We start from the raw sequence: 27162 nt of genomic DNA on the forward strand, positions 1-27162 counted from the left end.
GGGGGGTGGGGGTGGGGGGGGGGGGGGGGGGGCGGCGTGTGCTCCCCATGAAGCGACGGAGGATGAACAAGCTGTACATCGGGAACCTCAGCCCCGCCGTCACCGCCGACGACCTCAAGCAGCTTTTCGGGGAGAGGAAGCTGCCCCTGGCCGGCCAGGTCCTGCTCAAGTCCGGCTACGCCTTCGTGGATTACCCGGACCAAAACTGGGCCATCCGGGCTATCGAGACCCTCTCGGGTAAGCCAGGCGCCGCAGCCTACCCCCCCCCCCCCCCCGCGCCGGTATCCCCCCCCCGGCTCCCCGCCCGCCCCCCCCGCGGCTCTCCCCCCCCCCCCCCTCCGCTGGGGCTCCCCCATCCCGCTGAGCCCCCTCCCCGGGCATCCCCGCCGGTCCCGTCCCCCCCGTCCCCCCCCCCTTCCCTCCCTCCTTCCCGCGGCCGCTCCGGCTCTTTCCAATCTCGGGTATTTTTCGCTGATTTTTTTCTTCGATTTTATTAAGAGGCGACCGGGCGCGGAATCCCCCGACCCATCACCCCCCCAGCACCCTCTCCCCTTCGGGGACCATTTTACGAGGTGCCCTGCCCCAACTCACCGGGGGCGCGGAGCAAAGGGCGGTCGAAGGGGCGGCTGGGGGCCGCCGGCGGCGGCGGCTGGGGAGGCGCGGGCAGAGCACCGGCAGGGCGGGTACAGGCGGGCCGGGGGCCAGGGGAGCGGGGGGTGGGTTTTGGGGGGGGGGGGGGGCGGTGGGGGGGGGGGGGAGAGGGGGGCTGCCGTGGGGGTGATGCTGAGCGCCCCGCTGTCTCCGCAGGGAAAGTGGAGCTGCACGGCAAAGTGATGGAGGTGGATTATTCCGTGCCCAAAAAGCTCAGGTAACCCCCTCGCCATCATCCCCCCACCCCCTGCCCGGCCCGGCCCGGGGAGGGGGGGAGGCTCCGGGGTTAGGGTTGGGGGGGGGCGAGCCCCGCCGGGTTTTACTTTCGCTCCGGAAGGCGGGGGGGGGGGGGGGCAGCTCCCGGCCCACGGCATCGACTCCCACGGGGGATCCCGGGGGTGGCAGCGTTCTCTGTGGGTCCCTCCCGTCCCGTCCCGTCCCGTCCCCGGTGCGGGACAGCCAGGGGCCTGGGCAGGCGCGCCCCGCCGGTGTGGGTGAAAAACAGCTCTTTTTTGTTGTTTTTTTAGGTTTTTTGGTTGGTTTTTTTTGGGGGGGGAAGCCCTTCCCCACCCCCGCTTTGTCCGAGGGGGGGCTGGGATTTACAGCGAGGGAGGTGGTAGGTACACAGCAGTGGGGCTGCCAGCGCTGTCGGAGGATATTGTTTTTAATAAGTAATTCAGCAATTTGCTCTTTCTTGATGCCTCTTTCCCCCTTTTATACTGCCAGAGGATCCAAAAAACTCAATGTATTTCTATGTTGCGTCGAAGCGCGCCCTCTTATTTCAATCAGGTGTAGGGGAGTGCTGAGGCCAGACGGATGGGGACACGCTTGTTTAATACAGAAAATAAAACCTGGGACCGCGTTGCGTAGCTGCCTCGTTGCAAGAGTTGTCGGGTTTTTTTCTCCCCCCCCCCCCAACATGTGTTGGGATAAAAGGTCCATGCGCCGGCAAAACCCATCGGATGGTCCTGCCGGATAATTTGCTGCTGTTTGGCTTGGAGGTTTGGCCCATGATTGATGTCGGAGTATTAATTTGGAAATTACGGGGAGGTTGGGGCGGGGGGAAATGCTGTTGTGTAATTGAGGCTCTGTGGGGGAACGGCTCGTGCCCGGCATCACGTGTGCCGGAGCGGGATTTCTTCTTCGGCAGGGATCATACGCTCTCTTAACCTTAAAAAAATCTTCAAAAACAAGCGGAAAAAAAAAAAAAAAAAGAAGAAAATCCCAGCTGTAATATTTCTAAGCTAAATCTCCGCAGCAGCCTTAGGCTGGTCTGCCGATGACTTTTTAAGAGCAATGGAGCCAGAAATTGGGAGTTTGGGAAGATAGTATGGACCCGGGACTCGACCTTTACCATCTACGACGGGGATGTAAACAAGGAATTCATCTTTACCTAAATTTTCCATTGGGCTGGGGTGCTGCTACTTTTCCTTCTGAGTTTTAAAAGAAAAAAGACGTTTAAACAGCCCAGAAATAAATGCTGATTTATTTTGCATCAGTCTGTTTTCAGCTGGCTCCAAGTTTTCTATTCCAGCTCGGCTCCCAAATTTCCTCAGATTATTGAGATCTAATTTAAGCTGATATCCTTTTTTCACAGTTAAAAAAAATACATTCTGCCTTGTATTAATATATCCAGTTAGGGGGACCGTGCCTTTGCCTCAGTAGATGATATATTTTATTTTTATAATGTGATTTTTGGCAGGGAACACAGCCTCACGTGGTCATGTTTTAGTCCTGTCCCCCCCTTTAAATTTGTAGAAAATCCAATTTTTGGAGTCGCAGCTGAATCCCAGAGAGGCGCTGAGATTTCGGGGGGGCTGAAATGGTAAAATCCCCCAGTTATTTAAAGTGAGTTTGTTTTTTAATTAGGTTTGGGGAACCCGAGCCCCTCTCGGCTCTCGTCCCCCAACATTTCTGCATCATGGGGATGGGAACCAGGAGGTGCCGATGCCCAGCGCTTCCCCTCGGCACCCACCTGGAGTGCTTTATTTTTATAACCAAATCTAATATAGATATATCTTACCAATGTATTTATACGTGTATATGTAGGGTTCGATAAGAAATGGGCTGGAAAACACCTCTGACATCTCGCTGCTGTAGGTAGGGGAAGGGATTTCTTCGAGGTGCCGCCTGGAGTTGCTGGCAGGGGGTTGTTTCTGTTTCTCCGAAGGCATGAATTAAACGTGACGGCGGTGGGAAGGAGTGTGAATCCTGCCCGCTCTGCCTCTCACGAGTTAAAAATCAGCCATTCTGCTGCCATGCAAATGGTTTGGGCTCCTATAGGAAGGATCCAACAGTGTCTCGATTGTTTTTTGTTTTTTTTTTCCCTTGTATATGCTGGATTGTGCCTTGGAGAATTAAAGAAAAAAATCACCCTCTTTTTTTTTTTTTTTAATCAACATGTAAAAATTTTAAATTAATTTTTAAATTGATTTTTAAATTCAGCAGGAGCAGAGAGCACTTTTATTTGCTTAAAGCGGGACGATGCAATCCCGCTTCAAGAGTATTTTGTACCCAGAGCGTGGCGGTGAAGGAAGCCTCAGCATCTTTCCTCTTAAAGATGGGTTGTACATCTCTGAAGTCTTTGAAAATCCTGTTAATGGGAAAAAAAGATATAAAAAAAAATTTAGGATCGGTTGTGAAAAATGGAGAGTAAAACACAGCCACCCCAATGCTGACTTTTATCCAAGGATTGGATAAAAATGGTGAGTTTAATAAGTAGCGGGGATGTAGTGAAGCCCCATTTAATGTCTCCAAACCAGTGAAATTTTTGGGGTCCCGAGTGCGAAGGTGCCTTTTAATTTCTGCCTCTGCTGTAATTTTGAGCTATGAGAAATAAAAGCACAAGGGACATCTGAACAGCATGGAGGGGGAGGCTGTTGGAGAGAGCTTGGGCTGGAAAAATAATATTAAATTAAATCTATAATATTAATAGTAATAATTTTTGCTATTTTAGTAAATGGCAAAACATCAGTGGTTTTGCCCTGGACAGCAGTTGCTGGAGGGGTAGCGATGAACATGCCTGCCCGAGCAGCATTGCTGGGGGTGATTTTATGGGATCTGCAGGATTTTCTCCTATTTCAAAAGGAATTACCCTTAAATAATTTTTTTCTCTTGAGCATCAATTCAGTTCTCATGTCCGTGTATTTTAGCTTTATTTATTTGTTTGTTTGTTTGTTTATTTCCCCCTACCCCCTTGTTTTTAAACCCAAAATGCTGGTGACGTTAAGGCTAGGAATAAACGTACAAGCCCTTTTGTCTCCCCATGGGCGGCCCATCTTTTCTTTCCTTATTATTAATTGTTTGTTGTCAATGAGATGCTTAATTAGGGGAGAGGAAGTCCTCATGCAAACCACTTGCTTTGCCAGGAAAAGCCACCAGCACCTATTTGCTCGCGTGTCTATAAATACACACGAGGAGCAGTAAAAATATTCCCGTGGCTCTCCAGTTCTAATATCTCTAATTTAAAAAAACTATCTCTGATTTTTAAAAAAAATCAGAGAAACCTAAAGAGCAAGAAGAGATTTTTTTTCCGGCTGCAGCATGGGGAGGGTTTGCTTCGCTTCGCCAAGGGAATTAAACTTGCTGGAAATTGTGTTGTGTATGGTATATGTTGGGTTACACTGGACTGAAAATTGAATTCAGAGTGCTGAAAGTGGGGCTGCTCTCAGTCCTAGTCTGGGTTTTAAATAAATAAATAAATAAATAAAAAACCTATCTTTTAGTTTCTTTTATATTTATATAAATTAATAATGTCTCTTTTAGTATTTAAAGTATTTAGTATCTTGTGTGTATCTATAACATACGATATACATAAAGATACTATATATAATAAGATACCTTATATATATACTTCTACTATATATAAAAAAGATACTTTAAAATATATATTTATATATATTTAAAAAGAGACTTTATATATTTTTATATCTATATATACATAAATATGACATTGCCAGGGCGATGCTGGTCACATCAGGCATGGGGAAACCCCCTCCTGCTGCCTGCTGGGCGTGCAGGAGGTTTCCCATAGGTCTTGGATGCTGTTCCCTATGGAGCTGGCCAGGAGAAACCCTGTCGAGCTGATCCTTTCCTAGATGGCCTTCCTAGGTGTGATGCCATCGCTCATTTTATCTATTTTCAGGTGTGGGTAAACTGGGAGCTGGTGGCATTTGAGTTGGTTTATTTTTCTTTAGCCACCTTTTCGCTTGGCTCTTCGCCACCCTCCAGGGTGCAGGGATGGGAGCAGGGCGACATTGGGAATGCAGGGATAGGAGCGGGGTGATGGCAGGGATGTGGGACAGCATGTCGGCTCGGGGGATGCAAGGGGGTGACTGAGGCCACACTGTCCATGCCGTAGTGTGCTGGGATGCTTCTTGGTACCACTGTGAAGCCTTACCTGCGTTTGGAGGTGTTGGGGAGAGACCAAAGCCAAAAGGAAAATAATACATGAATATTAATCATTAATTACCTATTACTTTTGTCAGTTTAGAGTTCCTCCAGTGGTGTGAACTTGCCCTTCTGCCCCATTGGGCATCACGTTGATGCCCTGCCTACCCCTGCTCGCTGTCCATCGGCTCTCCCTGGAGAGAGGCGGGTGCCGGGGCTGGAGGGGGCGGTGGGGTGGCTTTGGGTGCCAGAGGACGGGAGCACGGCATGGCCGGCTGCAGCAACCTGCTCCTGCACAGGGCTTGGTTTTCCCCTTCATCCCAATGCCGAGTAGGGATGCAGGGGGTGGCTTTCCCGTGCCGCCTCTTTTTTTTTTTTTTTTTGCACCATCTTTTTTTTTTTCCTCCTTTTTTTTTCCCCCACTCTTCCCCCCCTACTTAATCTTGAAAAGCTGTGACAGATGGGACATTATTTCCCATTCATCCCTATTGTTAATACATCCCCAGCTCACAGGGAAGTATCAGTCATGTGCTGTCTTCGCCGTTTCCCCCCCTCTCCGCTCCGTCCCTCGGCAGGTTGTTCGTCCTGCGGAAGAGGACAGGGCTTTAACGTGAACGGATTTTAATTCCTTAAGAGCGTCAAAGGCAAAGCCCCCGGGCTGGGAGGGGAACTGGAGCAGACGCATCCTTGATGCTCTTGGCAACTGGTTGAAACTGGGGCAGCTCTTTAATGCTTATCCAGCCTGGCGCTGACGGAGCTGTTGCTCATTAAGATCCGCTGCTGGATTGCGTTGGGCGAGAGCAAAACTTGTCAAGGATGACCCCAATAGACTGAAAAAAAAATATATATGATAATCAAGAGACATGAACTCAACAGATGCTTTTCTTCCCTGCCCGGTTAGGGCAGCATGCCTGTCTTGGGCTCTAAGCTGCTGGGTCTGAAAAATTCAGGTGGGACTGAGTTTGGTCCCTACCTGATGATGAGCATCGTCTTTTGTAGACGTTTTCTGGCCTGGGACAAGTATTTCATAAAGCGGGCAGGGCCACCGGGGAGACAGTTGGTTTCCAGCACGTTTCCCCTCTTGTTTTTTCCCCAGTTCTCTTGAAAACTGATTTTTATTGAAAGCAGGAGCTGCCAGACAGTGTTTTCTCTGCCCTCAGTACTGAGCTGAGGTGGAAGATGGTTTTATTATAGTAAGATATTACAAAGCTTGACTAGAAAAAAATCTTTTTTTTTTTTTTTTTTTTTTTTTTTAGGGCAGAGAGGTGAAGCATCCCTTACATACCATTGGAAGGCTTATATTTAAACTAGTGAAATTGAGTTTCTAGTGCCCAAATGCATGTGGGAGGTGAAGCCCCTCTGGAGCAGGAGACCAGGGGATGGTGGGGATGGTGGGTGGTCCATGGAGCTGCAGCCTGATGGGCAGGGAAGGATGGGCAGATGCAGGGTGGGCTCACAGAGGTTGGGCAGGGGGTCTGGTGGCTTGTTTTCATTTTCTAGCTTTGTCTCATCTTTCTTCTCAGTCCCTGGGTTTCGGGAGTGGCTGTTATCTGTTATTTCCCTGGGAGCTACGGGAGGGGTAGCCGTGAAGCCACGTGAGTGCTGCTGCTTACCTGGGCTGCTGGAAAGGGGAGAGATGTGCCAGAAAACCCCCAATCCACCTGATTCTGGGGAATAAACTGCTAGTTTTAAGGCATCTTCTGGTTTATCACTTGATTTCAGCAAGTACAGACGTTGGGCACGTAGTGTGTGAAGCTCTCGTTCGTGGGCATCGGCTGGTGATGCTGGCGGGGCACGGGTGGCTGTGGGTTTTCTGTCCCCTTTCCCTGCAGGGTTGCGATGTTGACCTCGCAATTTCAGTCTAACAGATGCATGAAATATAGCACAGCTCCATTGTGGATTATTTCACGAACCCAGCTTACAGCCTCGCTTGCTTAGAGAGCCAGCTCCTTCGTCGTGCGTGTGATGCCAGCCAGCGCATGGTACCCAAAACCCAGCTCTGGGATGGAGGAGATATTTCCTCCTCAAGCCAGAATAGCTGCTAGCAAGCAAGACCATTTTGGGTTGAAATTAGAAAGTCAAAAAAGCAGGTGAACCTATGTAAATCTGGTTTCTTTAGCACTTGAAGCTGATGCTTGGTTGCCACTGGGCATTTTGTCCTGGGCTGGGCACCGAGATGGCTGGTGGGTACGTGCAGGTAAGGAAGAGCAGGAGGGTAATACAGAAAGATAACAGCTCTCGTGGTTATCTGATGGCAGCTCACTACGGCAGGGCTAGTTGCACCACGTGATTAAGTATTTTTCCACAAACTGTGTGCCTGTAGTTACTGGTTATTATGATTTTTTTTTTTTATTTATTTTTTAAATTCCTACCAGCCTGCTGCAAAACAAGTTGGGTGAAATGTGGCTGCTGCCTTTGTCACGAGGTCCCGCGCTGGGGCTTGTGTGTGTGTGTGTTGAAATCAATCTCCTGTCTCCCAGGTTTTGGGAGGAGCAAGGAAAATGAAAATAAAGGGGTTTTCTGCCCCAAAGTCCTCCTGGGACCAGTGTTGGAGGAGGGTGGCCTAGAGCTTTGCTGCCCTGTCCCACAGGGACCGAGCGTGGTCCATGCCCCAGCTCTGGGAATAACACATCTATCCATCATGGCCCCAGATATACATCCATCCCTCTGTCAGTGATGACCACGCGTGGTCCAGCACTGCTTTAACCAGGTGGGGTATTACAAGAGCTATAAAAAAATACCCCCAGTAAGAGTAATAACCTTATTTTAAATGCTGAGTGGTGATAATGAGCTGCTGGGAGACCTGCCAGGTGGTGGGGGTGAAGCCTTGAGTACCGTTTGGGTATCTTTAGGTGCTCTGCATCAGCTCTGATGGACACTGGAAGAGGGGATATGCTGTAGTGTCCCGTTGAGAAGTGGGGTTATGTGGCACCTTGCTGTGGTCCTTCTCTTTGGGTGTTTTTGGAGGTGGGCGAGCAGTCCAGAGGGGTGATGCAGCACCTTGGGGGACCGGGACTGCCCTGGCATCTCCCTTGGCAGAGGTGTAGGGAGACGATGGCCCCGGTGCCATTTAATTCAAGGCAGAGGCTTTTCTAGAGTTGCTGCCAACACCGTCCCTGGCATCCAGTGCGTCCCCTGGGCTGCTGGGCTTCGCTGACGGGGCGAGCCGAGCCAAATGAACCCCAAAAGGAGAGCAACTTCTCCGTGGTCCAGCCTGTGGCATCCTGCGGGCACAGATGGTTCCCAGGCTGGGGGAGGAGGAGGATGGTTGTAGCGATGCTTTGGCTTGCAGCTGAGTGGTGGCATCTTGGGATAAGGCAGGTTGAAGGTGCACACCCGTTCTATTTGGGGCTGGAAGGTGGTAGAAGTAACTGGGCAGCATGTCCGACTCAGCCAGTGGGGAGAGGCCAGTCTTGGGCTTCAGTTGGCCCTTTTCCCTGGAAAGCGTTCAGGTGCCGATGGTTTGGTGCTTGGGCTGGGATTTGCTCGGGCAAACTCGCCTCACAGCGTGCATCTGGAGCAGGATGCATCTCTTGGAGCAGGCAGGAGCAGTCCCCCTGGGAGCTGAGCACCTCCCAGGACTGGACTTGGGCATCTTAAAATAGCCCCTTTGAGAAATGTTGGTGGGTTTCAAAAATGAAACGTTGTCCCATTTTCTGGAGCGGGCCCTGCGGAGTGGTTGTACTGGGAGCGGCAGTGCGGCGTCAGCCATGGGCAGGTGACAAGGACAGGCAAGAGAAGGGTTCAGGCTGCTGGTGAGTAGTGCAGGATCGTCATTGCCATGGTCCTCCTTGGGCCAGGTCCTCCTTAGTGCCTCCTTCCTGGCGTGGGGTGGGAATGGCCTGGGGATGGGGTGGGGCGGGATGAATCTCACTGCTTGCCTCGCACGGATCTTACAGCTGCGTGCCCAACCTTGGTGGCAGCTGGGGGCAGAAGGAGTCCATGGCTGCTGGAGAAGAGAGGTTTGGTAACACCGCAGGAAAGCGCCATTTTTTCTGGCTCTGGCCTCCCCGCTTTTTTGCAGTGACCGATTTCTTCCATTGGGCAGAGCCATACCTGCAGAGACACGCAGCACAGCGGGCAGGTCGTGAACTGGGCAGGGGCCGGTCTGGAGAAGCCATCTGTCAAACCCACACGGGGTTTTATAGAGCACACCTCCTTAGTTGAATGCGAGCGTAGGGTTGTCCATTGCTGATCACACCACTGACTGTACCTGTTCGAGCAGCCCCAGATTACTGCACGTATTAACCAGCATTCTTATAGTCATGTTGCTCGTGCTGCGCCCCGAATTCATGTTTCACGAGGCAGATGGTTGTCCATCACAAGGTTTTTGTTGTCCTGTGCTATTAAATCAGGAGCAAGCGGAGCATGCTGCCGCTGTAGATGCCCAAGGATCGTGTCTGGAGCACGCCAACCTCCAGCGCTGCAGTGCACGGCTCTCCCCAGGCCTGGCTGCTTTGGGTCTGCATGAAAGCCAGCCTTTCCTCTGGTTCTCGCTGTACCCCATGTTTCCTCCCTGTTCCCAGTGTTTGGCCCCAGACTACCTGAGAAACTCTTTATCTGCCAAAATTGGTTGCAGGGGCTCAGAGTGTGCCTGTGCAATGAGCAGCGAGTGCAGGGACCAGCCTTGCCACTTGGGGCAGAGTTTGATGGTCTCATTTTCCAGCTGTTGAAGACCGCTGGTGGAATCAGGGTGTTGGTGGTTTGCAGGCAAGCAGAGCTCCTCCCACCTCCTCCTGCAGGGCTCATTCTGCAGGATTTGGCCCAAAGCTGGGTGTTGCTGGCCATCAGCTGGGGCTGCTGGTGGTTACTTGCGTGTCCCCACGTAGTGTTCAGGCTGGTGGTACCAGTCCTTCCAAGCATCCTCCTTGAGCTCGTCCCAAGGAAGGGCAAAGCTTCATAAAACCAGCTTCCAGCTGTCAATTGGCTCCCGAAACCCAGCTGTGTGTAGGGGGTGGCTCAGTCAGAAAACTCATCCCTGATGTTGGGAGAGGTGGTCTGGCTCTGCTCGGATCAGAACATTAGAGCTGGACCAGGTGAGAACACGGGACACTGCTTTGGTTAGAGCTGATTGCCTACAAGCAGGATTATGAATGCTGATCTGGGTGGATGATGGATGAGTTCATGGCTTGGCTGGATCCTTCATGGACTTGGGTGTCTCAAAACTCCCCACTGCCCAAGTACGTCTTCTTGCAGGCAGGTTGAGAAGGCCGTTTGGTAGCCATTACCTTTTGGGAAGCCTTTGCAATGCTTCCTGTGTATCCATGCTCCAAGGCTGCACTGCAGCAAGGTTGGGATTGCAACCGCCGTGAGGTTGGGAGGGCAACCAGGCAAGGTTGGGTATGTTGGCCGTCTCCAAGGGCAGGCCTCTGAGGATACGTATTTAGGTTTTCCCCATGGAAAGCAGCCCCACCTTGCTGGGAAGTGGTAGACATCAGCAGGATGCACTTTTGGAGAGCCCCCCCTCAAGGGATAGCAGGGCTGGCCATGGTGGGTCTCGGGGTCCTGTCCCCCTGCAGCCGGTCAGCCCGGGGCAGTGCAGTCAGAGGTGTGTATGCATCCCAGTCATGCCTGTGTGGCCATGACTCTGCATAGGCTCGTTTCAGGAGGTTTCCTTGGAAACCCGTCAGCCGGCATGAGGAAGGAGCATTCCTGAGACAGCTTTGGGCCTGGCAGGTGGTGACCGGGGCAAGGCTGGGAGAAACGGCTTTCCCTGGGGATGAGCTGCTCCAGCTCGGCTTGGGGAAGCGGGATGCTTCGGCAAGCTCTCACCGGCTGCCGCCTGATGCCCAGAAAGCTTTTGCCCTCCTGCTGTGGTGTGTCTGCAGACCCTAACCCAGGGCTTTGTCTTTGCAGGAGCAGGAAGATCCAGATCCGAAACATTCCCCCCCACCTGCAGTGGGAGGTAAGAAGTGGATGATCCTAAAAATATCCCATTCAATCTCCTCCTCCATCAGTCATGCCGGGCAGTGCAAGCTGTGCAGCTGGAGTGTGTGGTCTGCACGTAGGCCAACCTTCACCTTCCCAGTAACCCCAGGAGGGAGGTGGAGCGTGAACTGGGCTCCATCTCCTGCCTGCTTGTGGGTCCTGGAGCCGTGGGGCAGCTTTGAGCAATAGGGCATCATTGGGATAATGGGATGCAAGTAGGTGAAGACATTTGAGCAGTTGGGTGACACTGTCTCTTTGGAGGGTGTCTGTGGGTGAAGCAGGCTCTTCCCCTGCCTGCTGTCTGCCTGTCCAGCAGCATCTCCTGTCTGCCTCACTTGCCCTGTTTGCTGCTCTCTCCCCCAGGTGCTGGATGGTCTGTTAGCTCAGTATGGGACGGTGGAGAATGTAGAGCAAGGTAAGATGGTCCAGCATGATCCTCATCTGTGCAAAAGTCCCAGTGCTGCTCCCCAGCTCTGCCCACACTGGAAGAAAACCAGTGGCATGAAACCTAGTTTTCCAGTCATTGGTACTGGGCTAAAATGGTTTTCTCTTTGGACACAAGCCCTGCTGGCAAAGGTGGGGCCACCTGTCCGGTGATGGAGTGGGACGGGCCATCAGTCCTCCATCCCCAGGGTTTCTGCTGCTTGCTGGTAAATTGAAAAAAACCAATTGTCCCTGCAAGCAAAAATGAGTCAAGTGTTGTTTGGGGTCTGCTGGTGGATCAGTGATGTCTGGCCGTGCATCCTCCTTAGCAAGAGTGGCAGGATCCAGCCTTGGCACCTTCTGGTCCTTTGGCGGCCCAGCCCAATCCTTGTGCTGGGAGAACATAGAACGGTGTATGAGCGTGCACCCTGCGCAGTGGCTGGGGCCGTCCTTCACGGGACAGGTGTTACCCTCCCACCATCCCCACCTGCATACCCCTCCAGGATGTACCAGGGGCCGGGAGCATTGGCGACGTCTCTCTCCTCCCCTGCTCTAACGCTCCTTCTCTTGCATTTCCCCCAGTCAACACAGACACAGAAACAGCCGTTGTCAACGTAACGTATGCAACTAAAGAAGAAGCAAAAGTGTAAGTGGGTTTTGTTTTGTTTTGCCCATGTTTTCACACCACCCAAGCTTTTCCCAAAGAATCCCAGGTATCTTCCAGGCTTCTTCTTGTCTTCTCTCTAAGCCTCCTTGGGTTGTTTCTAAGCTCTTGCAGTGTAAGCTTCAAGTGCCTTAAGGGCTGTCTGTGTATCTCCTTGGGATATAGCAGGCAGATGTTCGTTTTATCTTGAGCTGTGTCATCTCGCGCGTCTTCTGCCAGCAGTCTTCTCTTCATCCCACCTCTGAGCAGTCTCCTGCTCTCTCCCCTCACGTGGGAGATGGGGTTTCTCATGGTGCCCCATCATATGTGCATAGGCACCACTGGACCAGCTTGGGGCCATCAGCCCTGTGGTTGTCCCCTCTTCCTCTGTGCCTTCTCCTCTTGTCCCCAAGGGGCTCCCATCTTGCAGTTCCCTTTGGACACTGTCCTTCATACAGGGTCCTCTGCAGGATCGCAGTGGCCTTGTCTTCAGGAGCAAAGCGCTCTAGAAAGCTGAGGGTCAGGTCAAATATACAGTTTGTCAAGGAGTCGTCTTCCCAGGTTGGAAGGCCAGACCTAAACTGGGAATGCACCGGATTAATCACCAGTCCGACCACTCAGCCCGAGCTGCTGAAGAGGTGGAACCTGGTGAAGGAGGTGGGAGAGATGGCGAAGAAACGCTGCGATGATGGGAGATGTAAGTACCCTCCGCCATTTGGGGAAAATTCAAGTTGGAGACCAAAATATGCAGACACTGTTACCTCCTGCTTCCTGGAGTCAAGAGAAACCGGCTGGTCGACTTCTAAAAGGCGGTCGAAAAGTTCTTCTGCCATGAACAAGAGAGGGCCTTTGGGTGGATGAATAACTGGTTAGAGGAGGTGAGAGGGAGCCCAGGGGTCCGTGGCCGGTTTCTGCGGGGGAGGGAGAGCAGCAGAGGGTAAATCACCTGCATTTTGTGCAGAGGAGTCGTAAAGAAATGCCACCCATCAACAAAAACTTTAAAAGGACAGAAAAACCCAACGAGGCTGTGCATCAGTGCAGTAGGGCTACGTGAAGACATGCTTAAAGATTTATTATAGACAGCAGAGGAAAAAATGTACAAGTTAGGGGTTATTTCAGAAATGCAAGGACTATTTCAAGCAAAACGCTTTGTTACAGGCTTGTAGAGACTTTAGCCCTGTGCTAGAGACCAGCCCTAAGTTAGCTATGAGTAAGCAGTGAGCACATCTCATACTTAGTGGCCAGGATATTTTTGATATGACCAAGAGCCAGACAGACCCCGTGCAAGGAAGAGCCTTTGCCAGAGTCCGTTTGCTGATGGGCATTGCAGCAACTTCCCATCTGAGTTGACCCATCACGAGATTGCACTTGTGAGGACAGAAATGGGGAGAATGATCTGCTGGTCCAAAAGGTCAGAGGAGGGTCCTCGTTGTGCCTGTTGGGGTGGCCATGCTGGGCGTGCTCCAGCCTTGGCTGGCCGGAGGAGGGTGCCATGGACCACAGAACACGGCATGAGCTGCTGTGTCTTGGGATGTACGGCAAGAACGGAAGACGAAGAGTCTGACCGACACAGCAGTGCTTGATGGTTTGGGGTAAGAGGCTTCAGGGTTAGAGAAGACACCGTGATCGGTCGCATCCAGCCAGACTGACGCCTGTCTTAGGTGGTGCTCAGCAGCTCGACGCAGAAGCGAGCAATGGGAGGAAAGACCAGGGTGGTTTGTGGGTATGTGTGTTTGGTTTAGAGCATGTTGTGATAGAAGCAGATGAAAGGAAGACCTCGGTGGAGAAATCGGACCGCTGGGCACTGTGCTGATTTTGGAAAGGGGTGGCGAAGCTGCAGAAGTCCTCTCTGGATATGAAGTTCAGGCCTGGCAAGGAGCTGCTTGCAGTGGTGCATTCATATGCCTGCCTATAAACAGCCAAAGCGAGATGCAGTAGGAAAGCGGGAAGAAGTGTAGCTGAAGCCATTGCCACTCGCAGAAGTCATCGCAGGCTCCAGCATGGCTGAGCATTGCACCGCCGAGGACGGGCTTGGGAGGATGAAGAGTCTAGGTGCTGCACCCCCAGCCTCACCAAGCTGGAAAGGGAGTTGGGGTTCCTGACAGAGGGGCACCACGTGCCGGATGCTTCTTGGAGCAGTGGCTCTTGCTCGGAGCCCATCCGTCACCTTTTGCATGTCCAAAAGCTCGGCAAGACTGTTTCCGTGCTGTGTCATAGCTTCTGGCCAGCACTTTCCCCGGGTGAAGTGGCAGATCCCCAGGTTGGCATCTCATCTCTGCTGCGGGGGGACAAGCTGTGTGCCAGCCCTGGCATCACCCTCATGGGAGGGGACATCGTCCCACCACGCTATGGCGCTTGCTCCGCACAGGAGCTCTGGCTTCCCGTGACCACCTTCTCCAGACTGGGAAGGGAGGAAGATGCAGGGTTGGGGAGGGACCACAGTCTACAAGGGCAAGTGCTGGGGGTGTCGGAGGGGTACCCATCCCCAGGAGGGCCCCTCACCACCCTCCAAATCTCCCTACCTTGCAGAGCAATTGAGAAGCTGAGCGACCACCAGTTTGAGAACTATTCCTTCAAGATTTCCTACATCCCGGATGAAGAGGTGAGCTCCCCTCCGCCCCCACAGCGATCCCGCCGCGGGGGCCACTCTTCCAGGGAGCGGGGCTCCTCCCCGGGGGGCTCCTCGCAGCCCAAACAGCTCGATTTCCCACTGCGGATGCTGGTGCCCACGCAGTTTGTTGGTGCGATCATAGGAAAGGAGGGCTTGACCATAAAGAACCTTACTAAGCAAACCCAGTCCAAGTAAGTACCTTGAATGGTTTTGTTTCCTTCCGTAGGGTGCTGTAGGTCCCCGGCATGGGTCCTCCATGCATTTGGGGCTTTCGAGTGCCGGCCAGTGCTGTTTTCTTGGGGTGCAGCCTTCATGGGATGGTGGCAGAGCCCATGTCCTGAACCGTTCCTGCTGGCCAGGGTGGTCTGGGTGCGGCAAGAGGGGGATGCACGTTCAAAAAGGCCAGGAATGGGTTTCTAAAGCCTAATCATGAGAACGGCTGGGAATGAGGCTTTAGGGAGAAATGGCAAGTTTGGGGGTAAAATGCTGAAGGGGCGATCCTAGGTATAGCAGTCAGTGCCTGCACAGTCTTTGCCCTTGGGATTTGCTCATCCCACAGCACCCCTTATGGGCTGGAGCTGTTGTAGAGGGAAAGGGGGCACCATGGGAGCGCTGCCTTGAGAAGGATGGGCTTTTCATAACTGTTCGAAGCCTTTTTTTGCAATCTAACAGTTTTCTTTTTGAAGGAAAAAAAGGGGGGGGGGGGGGGGGGGGGACTGTCTTGCCAAAGTTTTCCGTGTTTCTCTTGTCAATGTTCACATTGATTTCACCTCTGATGTTCTGCATGGTTTTCCTGCATGGTTTGTTCCTGCCCAGATTTGTTTGTGTTTAACCCAAAGCTGTCTTCTCCCATGCTCATCATCCTGAACCCGGTGATCCCACAGGACATAGGACTCCTGTACCACAACATCCTTCAGGGCATCCTAGTTCTCAGAGAAGCTTTTAGAGGCAAATTATTTCATAATAGCACGTCCACTTGAGCAGGAGGTAGGAGGACACGCCGCTCTGCAGCTGAGCGAGCCAGACCCCAGCGTTGGGTTTGCAGGAAGAGGTTTGTACTTAAAGGGGGCAGATGTGTAGGGAGAGGAGCCCTCTGAGCCTGGCTAGCCCTAGAGTATGGCCACCTAGTAGCTGTGAGCTGGTCCTGGTTGGCTGCAAGCCCTTCTTCTCCAGGTGAGTCCCCTTGTGTGATCAGCAGTGGGTGTAGCTGTGACCTTGCCACCCAAGACTGGAAGGTTGCCCTTTGCAAGTCCTGAACCTGGTGAGGAAGGTGGGAAGCACTGGCTGCCGGTTTCTGCTGACCACAAGGCCAAATGCTGCTGCCTGGGGCAGTTTCCGCCGCCGAGCTGTCCCTCCTTGTGGGTTGGCTCCCTGTGCCTGCCCTGAAGACCTGGTGCCGTGGAGAAAGGCCGTGCTCCATGCTCTCACCTCTCCTGACCTGCCCAAGGAGGCTATGTGCCATAGCGGGCCACCAGCTTGGCTCCAGCCTTGGGCAAGGGGGACCTCATGCACCCGTCCCAGGCCGTCACAGGAGACCATTGCCTTCAGTTTGGGGTGTCAGCCCCCAGCTCTGTCCCTGCTCAGGCCACCCTCACCCACCAGTGTGATGATCCTGAGGACAAGGGTGCTGGTGACATCCTGTTGCCCGGCCCCTGCTCCTTCCCAGAGCGACATTGGTTCCTGGATTCCTCTGGTCATGTAGGACTTCGCCCCTGTCTCTGCACACAGTGATGCCTAGAGACGCTCCTGAGCTCCAGGGGACAAAACTCTCCCCAGGTTGAGCCATCTTCTTCCTTGGCTGAGGAGGAGCCCAGACCAAGAGCTCACCACACCAGACAACCTTCCACAGTGATTACAGCCCTTGTAACTTGATGAGGAGAGGGCCATTGCTACCAAGCAGACATGGGGCCAGGTTAACCCTACATGCACATCGTACCGTCCACCTTGAGAGGGCTGTCCCTCATGGCCACTGCTCTCTGAAGCATTCCCACCTCCCCCACCCCCCATAAGGTGTCTCGGAGGTTTTTCCTGCTGCACCATGGGCAAACCTTCCCTGTCCCTGTCCCACCATCCCTGTTGTCAGCTACCTCAGTCTCCCTTGCCTGCAGCACTCTGGGGTCCCAGGCAGCTGCTGATGGGGTGAGGGTCCCCTTCTCCATCCTCCCTTTGGAATGGAGCTGTGCAGCAGCAGCACTGGGATGTGCTGGAAAGTGCAGAGCCCTCCTCCACCCTCCAGCTCTTTGGGGTGGGACAAGCCTGAATGCAGCAGCCCCTTACTGGCACCCCATCTTCTCTCTGCAAATTGAGCTGGTGCCTGCACAGGGATGGCTTGGAGATCAGCCAGAAACCTGGCCCGTGTCCCTCTCCTGGGCTTCTCCAGGGTACTCATCACTTCAGTGCATCTGTTCAGGCCATCCATGGCTCTTGGCCCTTCTTCCATACAAAAGCTCAGCTGCATGCTCCATCTCCACCAGCCTCAACTGCTTATGGGTTCAAGAAGCTGCCTGACTCCTGTCTGTGGGGTTTGTTGGGGCAGCCATGGATTCCTCATCGGTTCCCCCACAGCTGGGAGCGTCAACCTGGTGTGACATTGCAGCACTGCTCTGGAGCACAGGCCTATCCTCACCTCTTGCAGCACGTCGTGATGGGTTTGCCTTCTCCTCAGCGCGGGGCGGGGGGGGTGGCAGTGGGTGTCCCCGCACCTGCTGGGTGCTGCCTCTGAAGGAACAGATCCTCCAAGTCAGCCTGACGGAGCTCCACAGCTGGGAGCGCCTTAGAGGGTGTCACGCAGCATGCAACCGGGTCACTGTGTGCTGTAGACATAACCAAAGGGCAGGGAGAGCTCGGCGGTGCTGGTGTCTCCAGCACCTCTTTGCACAGTCCAAGCAGGACCAGTCTCCTGCCTGAGCAGCTCTGGCTGAAGCTATAGGAGATCTGAAGAGATGTAGCCTGCAAAGAAGATCAAACTCTGTCTTCGTTCCCTCTTCAGTGCTTGGATGAAACCACCCTGGGGTGCCTTTTGAAGCTGATGGGGTAGGCTCTTGCCTTATCTCAGGGAAGGTTCACCCAGCTGCTCCCCCTCTACCTGTAAACGAAGCGTCCTTGTTCCTAATGCACTGGTTCATGAGCTCCTGGAAGAGTTGACCTGTGCAAACCCGCTGTGACCCTGCAGCATCCAGATCTGGTGCTGGTTAAGGGTGATTCTGCACCACAACCCTTGGCCTTGCATGCACAGCAGCACCCATGAATGATCCCAATCAGGATGGGGATCTCTTACGAAAACAGAGACGTAGCTGGAGGGCACCGTGTTGGAGCTGATGGTGATGCCACCATCACCAGATGATGGAGCTGATGCCACCGCGCTGGTGGCATTCATTGAGTGGCTGAGCGGCCACTAGTGCACCTTCTCAGAAGATCTGGGCCAGCCCAGCCCTGGCTCCAGCAGTCACAGGGACGCTGAGGTGGTGGCCAATGGCAGGATGGCGGCATGGCGTCACCCTCCGGTGGGAAGAGTGCGTGGACTCACGTGGAGAAGATGAAAAGGTTGCTTACCCCTGTTCTTCAAGACGCATGATTGATGTACGGGAGTCTCCTACCCTGCTTTCCTCTCTCCCTCTCTCTCAGGGCCTTTGCCAGGTATGGTTGAGCAGTGAGGAGCGAGCTGGAGGCACATGCCTCCTCCCCGCCATGAGCTGAGGGGAGGACCAGAGGAGCTAGAGCACGGTCCCTGCCGGTGCGCAAGGGAGAGCTTTCTGGTCTCCCGTGGAAGGGCGTGAGTACAAGCGCCGTTGTTGCAGTGTGCCTCCGTGTTGTGACAAACGCTGCCTACGGGTAAGTTGTCTCTCCGTCACGAACGACACGCAACGGTTGTAGCAGCCGCTGGTTGCTGGACAGCCTCGGGTGTTGTGCACAGAGAGGTTAAGGTTGGAAGGGACCTTTGGAGACCTCAAATCCGGTCTCCTGCTCCAAGTGGGACTGGCATCAGTGATGATAGACCAGGTTGCTCAGACCTTTGTCCAGTTGAGGATTTGTTCTGCCCCCTCTTGATGCATCATTTGACATTGATTGATATCCCTCAGCTCCCAGGCAGACCTCAGGTCATAAAGGCAAACGTAGCTCAAATCTGATCTAAACCAACTGAAGCAAAACAATGCCTGGGCTTGCATGAGGCCAGGTGATGGTAGATGTACGTCAGCGAGACCCAGGTTCACCCCAAAGATTGAGCAGGTGTTGAAATGAGCTTTTTTGTGAATAGCAAGCTCAGCTCCTGAGCTCTCGAAAGCCTTTGTGTGACACCAAACGCATCTCAGGGGGGCTCCTCTCTGCTGGTTGTTTCACCGTAGGGTTGACATCCATCGGAAGGAGAATGCCGGTGCTGCTGAAAAGCCCATCACCATCCATGCCACGCCAGAGGGGTGCTCCGAAGCGTGTCGCATGATCCTTGATATCATGCAGAAGGAGGCTGATGAAACTAAATCGTAAGTGCCCTGGCTCAGCAGAATGGGCAGGTTTGGTGGAAGGGAGGTAAATTCAGCCATCAGTGGAGAAGCAGCCATCTTCTGTCACCTCCCACCCCCTGAGGAAACTGCTGGCATCCAGAGTTTCAGGGTAGAGTCGTAGGTCAGTTAATAACTTAATAACATCTCCATGGTGTGGTTGACAGTGCTGTAGAGACCAGAAGCTCAGGTGGGTCCAAAGAGCATGTAGATAAAATTGGAGAACAAAAGTCCATGAACTAGAGATGTGCCATCAGGCTTGGGAAGTCCCTGAGTTCCTGTTCCCCACAAACTGAGGAGAGACAGTCGTGGGAAATGGTGGTGGTTCTTCTGCTCCTTCCACCACATTGTTAGTGGCAGTTGCTGGAAATTGGTTTCCTGGCCAGGTGGACCTTTTAGATTTTATTTTTTAATCCATTTTAGAGCAGAAGAGGTTCCCTTGAAAATCCTAGCACACAACAGTCTGGTGGGGAGGTTGATTGGCAAGGAGGGCCGCAACCTCAAGAAGATCGAGCAGGACACAGGCACGAAGATCACCATCTCCCCGTAAGTCCTGGTGAACACCAAGCCATCCCCTCCATCAAACACGGTACGGGTGCGGGCAGCGCTGGAGCCAGAAAACAGAGCAGTTGCATCTTGCCATGCACATTCCCCATCCTGGTTGGGCATTCCGCATCCCAGGTGGATGGTGGCATTGGACAGGGAGAGGGTGTGGGGTCCTATGCTGTCTTGGGGGGGACCCTCATCTTTGATTTGAGTTTTCCTTTTGTTTTTGTTTTTTTTTTACTTGAGGAAAAAAAGAAATTAACTGCATCTCTGGATTTATCTGTGGGGTAGTTTGCAGGATTTAACCATTTATAACCCGGAGCGGACCATCACGGTGAAGGGCAGCACAGAGGCGTGCTCCAATGCCGAAGTGGAGATCATGAAGAAGTTGCGAGAAGCTTACGAGAACGACGTCGTGGCCGTCAATGTAAGCTCCCAGTCCTGCCGCCTGGGATGCCTCTGCTTCAGAGCCTCTGCTGAGGTGGCCAGAAGAAAATTGGAGCGGGGGGAGGGGGCATTGATCTGTTACAGCAAGGGTTGGCCCTCACTCATCATGTCCACAGTATGTGGCGAGAACCCCAAAAGCCCCACTCCACCTTTTACATCTTTCTTCATGTCTTTGCTTTCCCAGCAGCAAGCCAACCTGATCCCAGGACTGAACCTCAGCGCTTTGGGCATCTTCTCGACAGGGCTGTCCATGCTCCCGTCTACCCCGGGGGCCCGAGGGGCTGCGGCGGCCGCCCCGTACCACCCGTTTGCAGTAAGTGCAAGAGGTTTTGGAGTGCAAGGGACGTGTTCTTGGGGGCACAGTGGTCTCTAGACTCTCCTGCTGTAGCTCTTGGGTGTGGGTGGACACTGTAGCTGTAGGAGCCATCATCTCATGGGGAACCTTGAACAAGAGCTCTGACTCTTGGCGATTTGGGGAAGATGCTCATCACAGCAGCAAAGTGGAGAAGATGGTGAATGAACATGGCTTGTCCCTCTGTGGATTTAGCTGCCCGGGAAGATCAGCTGCATGCCCATGTTGTGCTGAGCTCGGTTTCACCTGCGTTTTAATGACTGGCTGTGTCCCAAGCGTGCTGCTCTCTGAAGGTGGCTGGGAGCAATCTGTGCTGATGCCGGCATGGAAAAACCATGTAGGTGGTCTTCAGTCCTGACCCCAAACCCACCGCTGGGTTGTGATGGTGTGGATTCGGTTGTGCCCTGCGGGTCTGGTCTCGGTGGCCACCTGAACCCCTCCGGTATTGCTGCAGGGCACGCGGAGCGTGGCGTGAATGGGGACGAGCAGCACGCCCTGTGCAACCACCACCATCAGCTTCGATCCCTGCCCTAGCACCCGAAGGGTTGTACTTGCTGGGAGCCGATCTTTACCTGACTTCATAGCCAAGGGTTTTCCTCTTTCTTGGGGTGCTGTGGCTGCTGAGACTTGGGGCAAAGCAAGCCGGGGAAGCAGTTTCAAAACCACTGAGGTTGCACGCAGGCAAGGATGGTCCAGTGTCAGGAAAAGATGCCGGCCAAAGTGCTGACAGAGAAGGCCCATCCCCAACCCACTAGCACCTGCAGAGCACCCTTAGGATGACCAGGCTCTGTGATCAGTCTCTGTTAGTCTTTCTAAATGCTTATGCTGAGATGCTTTGGCTGCACGGCCACTGGCGCGTGGGTTAATTTACTTGTGCTGTTTTCTTTTCCTGGCGACGCCAGCAGCAGAGCAGTCGGAGGAGAACGGTGAGTGCCAGGCTGGCGGTGCGGAGGGGTGGATGAGCGTGATGTCGTGATGGCCCTGGAGGGCATTGAGAGGGTCAGTTGGGTCTGTCTGTGTACTGCCAGCCCGCGGAGGGGAGGATGCTCTGCCTGCGTCACCCACCTGAGTGAGCACAGCCTTCAGGAAACATCTGCTTGAGCGTTTGTTGGTGTGATGGAGAGGAGCTGGGCAGGTCTGAAGGGCAGCGGTCGGTGCGGGCTCCTTCACCCCAGAGCTTTGCGTGGCCTTTTTCAAGCCACCCTGGCGAGGCCAAGAGGAGCAATTGCTATCATTTTTTTATAGTAAAACAAGGACCTGGCAAGAAAACCTAGGAGGAAACCAGCTTGGCTTTGTGGCAGGTCCTTCCCCCCAAGTACTTTGTGTTTCACACCTCAGAGTGGTCATTTCTGACCATGTCCTCAGCAGGACCTGGGGCCAGTGGCTGTACCTTCAACTATGGAGTTGTAGAGGCCTGGCAAGGGAGGATGAGGAAGGAGCTTCACAGGGAACGGGGGGAGCTGGGGAGGTGCAGTGCGCACCCTGGCCATGAGGACAGGCTGGGCAGGAGAGGACACGGTGTATCAGACGTGGAGCAGCCCATGGACATAGGGAGAATGAGCTCGGTGCGAGGAGCAGCACAAAACCTCAGCACAGCGGGTTGAAGTAGAGGGCTGGGAGCGAGAGCGACATCTGCCACGGGCAGGGGAGCTGGGTCTTTTCCGCTAACCATGGTTTGCAGGTAGCGTCTGGTTGCACTTGCCCAAACCCAGAGCGGGAGAGAGTTGTATCTGCTGCCAGGAGAAGTGTCTGCTGTATTTGAGACACAAGAGTTGAAGAGGGGTTGGGTTGGGGTGCTGGCATGCACCCCTTGCTTTTGGCCATGGAGAGACCCACTGCTTTCTCCCTGTCCCCGGCCCAGGTCTTGGAAGAATGTCTTCTTCAGCCTTTGCTTTTTCTTCTCTTGGAACTGGAGAAGGGAAATGGTGATGGAAATTGGAGCCAAACCAGACGTTTTGCTTAGTTCTCACCAAACCCCCACTTCTCTACAGGGGACCGATGGTGGTTACAGCACGGTTTCGGCTTTCCACGGTTGCAGCTGCTCCAAAAGGCCGTAGGGGCCAGTTTTCTGCTGTAAACACTAGCAGGATACAGCCAAAAAAACAGCAGCGAGGAGGGACTGGGGGTAACTGGGAGCTCCCATCCACCTCCCAGTCCCGTTGCACTGTGCTGCAGGCACAGGATCCAGGCTGCAGCTCACCCCAATGCACCCTTGGGTGCACCTGCGCTCTCCTGGAGGGGTTTCAGGAGCTGAAGGGTTGTCCCCATGTCCCTGCCAGGCTCATGGTGGTGGCACGCTGCTCTGCATCAGGCTGGGGGTGGCTGGGAAGGGGCTGGCACATTGGGGACGTCACTGACCCTCGTTTTCTCTCCCACCATAGAGCTCCTCGGCATACCTCTCAGGTCTGTACGGAGCCCCCCCCAGCTGGCACCTTCCCCCACCAGCACCCTGTAAGTGTCCCAGCACCTCCCTCCATGAGATCTTTGCTCAGACACTGTGGAAGGGCGGGCATGTGGGCATCTGCTGCCCCGGGATGCTGGCAGAGGGGGCAACCACCCCGCTGGTCCGGCTGGTCCTCTGACGGTCTTGCTCTTCCATGCCCTCGCCAGCTGCCGGAGCAGGAGGTTGTGAACTTGTTCATCCCAACGCAGGCAGTGGGGGCCATCATCGGGAAGAAGGGGCAGCACATCAAGCAGCTGGCACGGTTTGCTGGTGCCTCCATCAAGGTGAGCAGGGCGCTGTGGGGCTGGCCCTGGGCTTTGTGCCTCGGTTTCCCCTTCCTACTGCCGAGGGCAGCGAACAGGAGCCCTTGGGGAGCTGTTTTGCTCCCCAAATTAGTAGAAACCCAGTCCTGCAACACCCCAGTTATGATCCCTGCTTAGGTGGGAGGGGATGCTCCTGCATGGGGGGATGCCCCCTTGCGCGGGGACGTCCCACATAGGGGAGGTCTTGCCAAAGCAGGGTCACACACATTCCTTCTCCCCTATCCCTCTGCAGATCGCCCCGGCAGAAGGTCCCGACGCCAGCGAGCGGATGGTCATCATCACGGGGCCGCCTGAGGCTCAGTTCAAGGTGTGCTGGCCACGGGGTGGGGGGCTGTGGTTGGGGAGATGCTAAGGGGTGAGTTGAGAGCATCCCTTTGGTCACTGCCGTGCTGCCAGCCTGGGTTCTGAGTGCCGGGGGAGCTCTTTGCTCGGTGCCATGGTTTTGATCCTGGCAGAGATCGGCACATCATTGCCCTCGAGGATAGAGGGCACCGCAGGCACTGCCAGGACGGCTGCCTGCTGGTTTTACTTCCCTTATGTCTCCTCCCCAGGCCCAAGGGCGAATATTTGGGAAGCTGAAAGAGGAAAACTTCTTTAATCCGAAAGAAGAAGTGAAGCTTGAAGCCCACATCAAGGTGCCTTCCTTCGCCGCCGGCCGCGTGATAGGCAAAGGTGGCAAGACGGTAGGTGGGGGGTGCACTGAGGCTCCCCCCTGCCCCAGAGCTGGGCATCACCCATCACCCCTGCCTGCCCCAGGGCGGGGGCAAAGCCCAGCTGCTCAGTGATCACAGCAACATCTTGACCCCAGCCCCGTGTCCTGGTGGTGGCTCTCGTTGGGTGGTGACTGTCTCAGTGCGGGGGGACAGGGTGTGACCCAGGGCAGCCTGGTGCCATGCGCTCAGAGCCGGGGTGACACCAGTAGCGGAGGATTTTGGCTCTTCTACAACAAAACCCACGCCCGGGGCTCTGTTGTTTGCTCCAGGTGAACGAACTGCAAAATTTAACTAGTGCAGAAGTCATTGTGCCGCGAGACCAAACCCCGGATGAGAACGAGGAGGTCATCGTTAAAATCATTGGGCATTTCTTTGCCAGTCAGGTAAGGTTTGGCCGTGGCTTTTCTGATAGTCCCAGCCGGTTTAATCCACTAAGGTCAGCGGCCGAGCACAGCGCTGCCTGAGCATCCTGCTGCTCCAATTTGGATGGTGTCTGTGCCCCCACGATGCACTAAAGGTGTTTTGGCAGCTCTCCCCAGCTGTTCTAGCATTAAAACTAAAGATCGGCTTGATTTAGTTAAAATGTGTGTCTCAGACACTATGCATAGTGGCACCTGGGGTGTGAATTGGCTCCTCCCTGGCATCAGTGCCAGCAGTGAGCTTCCGCAGGCACCCGCATCCCACCTTGTCTCCTGACTGCTTGAGCGGCACCCCAAAACTCAGGCTCTCGAGGAGCGATAGATGAAGCAGAAGTTAAAACCCTGCAGTGCTCCGCTTGCAGCTGTGCAGGAGCAGAGCAGCTCCTTCTTGAGCACATCCTTAATTACAGCTGTGCCAAACTGCCTGCTTGTCCTGTAATTAAAAGCTTGGAGGGGGCTGAGCGGTGAGATGCTGTTGCGGCGGGGGGGGGAGCAACTGCTCAGGCTGCTTGCAGTGCCCACCCTGACCCCTGGTTCTTGCTCCCCCCCCTTCCCCCAAGACTGCACAGCGCAAGATCAGGGAAATTGTACAGCAGGTGAAGCAGCAGGAGCAGAAACACGCTCAGGGAGCCCCGGCCTCGCAGCACAGCAAGTGAGGCTCCCGCCGTGCCGGCCAGCACCGCCCGATGAATGTAACCCCACCGCTGCCATCGCCGGACCCCCCCCAGCAGGTCAGGGGAGCAAACCAAAGACCCCCCCCCGAGCCCGCCCCCACTGCGGCCAGGGTGCTGTGAGGATGCGCAGCAGAGGGGTACAGGGAGGGCTCTCTCCATCCCACAGCCTCCCCCCTACTCCATCGCCTCCTGACGCTATCCCTTTAGTTGGACTAACATAGGCAGAGAGAGACATTTTAAAATTTTTAATTTCCTAAAAGCCACCCGTTTCATCCAGGCACAGCCGGGGGAGCTCGCCCGGCGTTGGGGGGGGGGGGGGGGGGGGGAGCTGCAGCGCACAGCATGGCGCTCACCGATTTTAGAATTAATATATCGATAATGAAACTAATGCTGATTTTTAAGTTTTGTTAAGTTGTTTTTTGTTTGTTTTTTTTTTTTAAATTCTTTTTAAATTTCAAAGGGGTCGGGGGGAGGGGGATGTTTGTTTTTAGCAAAAGCAGGCTTTTCTAGAGTTTTAAAGAAAGGAGCTAGTCCATTGGTTCTGTAATGCACAGTAGAGCAGAGATGTAGGATTGCCAGCAGGGGAAAAAAAAATAATGAGTGTTAAAAAAGCAATTTCTTAAGGGCTTTGAGAAGAGCAGTGCCTGTATGAGCCAACAGAAGGGATACCGTCTCCTAAAAGAGGAATCTCTCACATGCCCTTTCCTCTTGTGCTTCACAGAGTCCAAAACTGGGGTTTGCATCCATTCTGTCCCCCCTTTCTGACTGTCTGTCTGTCCGTCCCCTCTCTCTTTCCATCACTGCCCAACACAGCCATGCTTGGCCCTAACATCCCCAGAAAATGATGGGCAGCACCAGCCCCGCCCGCTTTGGGCAGGGATCTTTTTCCTTAAAGATCCCTGTTGCAAGGAGAAGAGGGGAAAATGGGAATGGGGGGAGGAAACAGATTTACAAGAGGTTTCAGCCCAGGGCTGGAAAAACAACTAGCAAAATTCTTTTAAAATTAAAAAAACAAAAACAAACCCCACACGCATATACACAGACACACAAAAACTACCTCAGGTTTTCGTACCTCAGCACCTTGCGCTTGTGTTTCCCTTTTAGAGATTTTGTATGCCTTGTAAAACTGATAGTTGGAGCATTTTTTTATTTTTTTAATAAAAAACGAGTTGGAAAATGATCTTGACCAAGTCAGCTGCGAGGCGGGAGAAGGAAACCATCCCACATGTCCCAGAGCTCTTCCGTAGTCTCCTGCTAGCTGAGAGCCAGTGGCCATTCCTTCAGAGAAAGCTTGAGAAATGTTTAAAAAGGAAAAAAAAAAGAAAAAAAAGAAAAACCCACCAACCATAAAAAAAGGTATAAAGAAAAAAAACCCCCAATGAACAAAAAAGGGGTGAAACCTGCCGGGCAAGAGGAGAGACGGGAGCAACATGCTGCAGGCGGGTCCCATGCTGCCGGCTGAGCGTGCCGGGGTGAGGTGCCAGTGCCAGCGCCGGACCCATGGGCTGCGATGCCACATTTTCCTCTACTGCAAAGTGTTCTGTGAAAAACCAACCCAACAACAACAAAAACAACCAAAAAAAAAAAAAAAAAAAAGAGAAATATATCCAGCTAACACGAGCTTGAGCTTGCTATCTGTTGCTTTCTTTCGAGTGCCTTGCATTGGTCACAGCCAAGCTGAGCTTTGACCAGGGTGGGGGGATTCCCCATGGCCACTCCATTACCCTGCCTCCAGCACTGGGCAGCTGGAGCTGCACTGCCAGGGGGAGAAGGGGCAGTTTGGGGGTGTATTTTCTGCGGGGCTGGGGGTGGTGGTTTGCAGGTATTGCCAGGCGTAGCTTTACCCAGTCACTTGGGGAGGTGTTGCCATCGCAAAGCCACCTCTCCCCCCACTAAACCAGGGGCCCTGCCTCTCTGCAGGTATTTAGCAAAACCAAAATGATGCTGTGGCACTGCTGTGGTTATTAATGGCACACTGATTATGCTCATGTAGCTGGAAAGCTCCCCTACCCACCCCCATGGTGGCTTCTTCAGCTAGCCAAAAGCTTAGTCTTGCCAGCAGCAGGGATAAGGCCACCACCAAATGGGGAAAGGACCAAAATGG

At 53.7% G+C, this 27162-nt stretch overlaps 1 protein-coding gene across 1 annotated transcript; it reads left to right on the forward strand.

Moving 5' to 3' along the window:
* Positions 1–26368, forward strand: IGF2BP2 (insulin like growth factor 2 mRNA binding protein 2). The gene is given in 18 exon segments (XM_030028092.2): positions 1–237; positions 808–868; positions 10897–10945; positions 11332–11383; positions 11974–12037; positions 14564–14836; positions 18989–19123; positions 19565–19687; positions 19979–20114; positions 20319–20447; positions 21389–21412; positions 22868–22903; positions 22905–22937; positions 23097–23213; positions 23485–23559; positions 23804–23935; positions 24235–24348; positions 24945–26368. Coding segments are annotated over 18 exon segments (1839 nt in total). The 5' UTR covers positions 1–47; the 3' UTR covers positions 25041–26368.
* Positions 26369–27162: the final 794 nt, after the last annotated feature.

Source organism: Aquila chrysaetos, chromosome 10 (genome assembly GCF_900496995.4).
Source record: "Aquila chrysaetos chrysaetos chromosome 10, bAquChr1.4, whole genome shotgun sequence".
Taxonomy (NCBI): Eukaryota; Metazoa; Chordata; class Aves; order Accipitriformes; family Accipitridae; genus Aquila; species Aquila chrysaetos.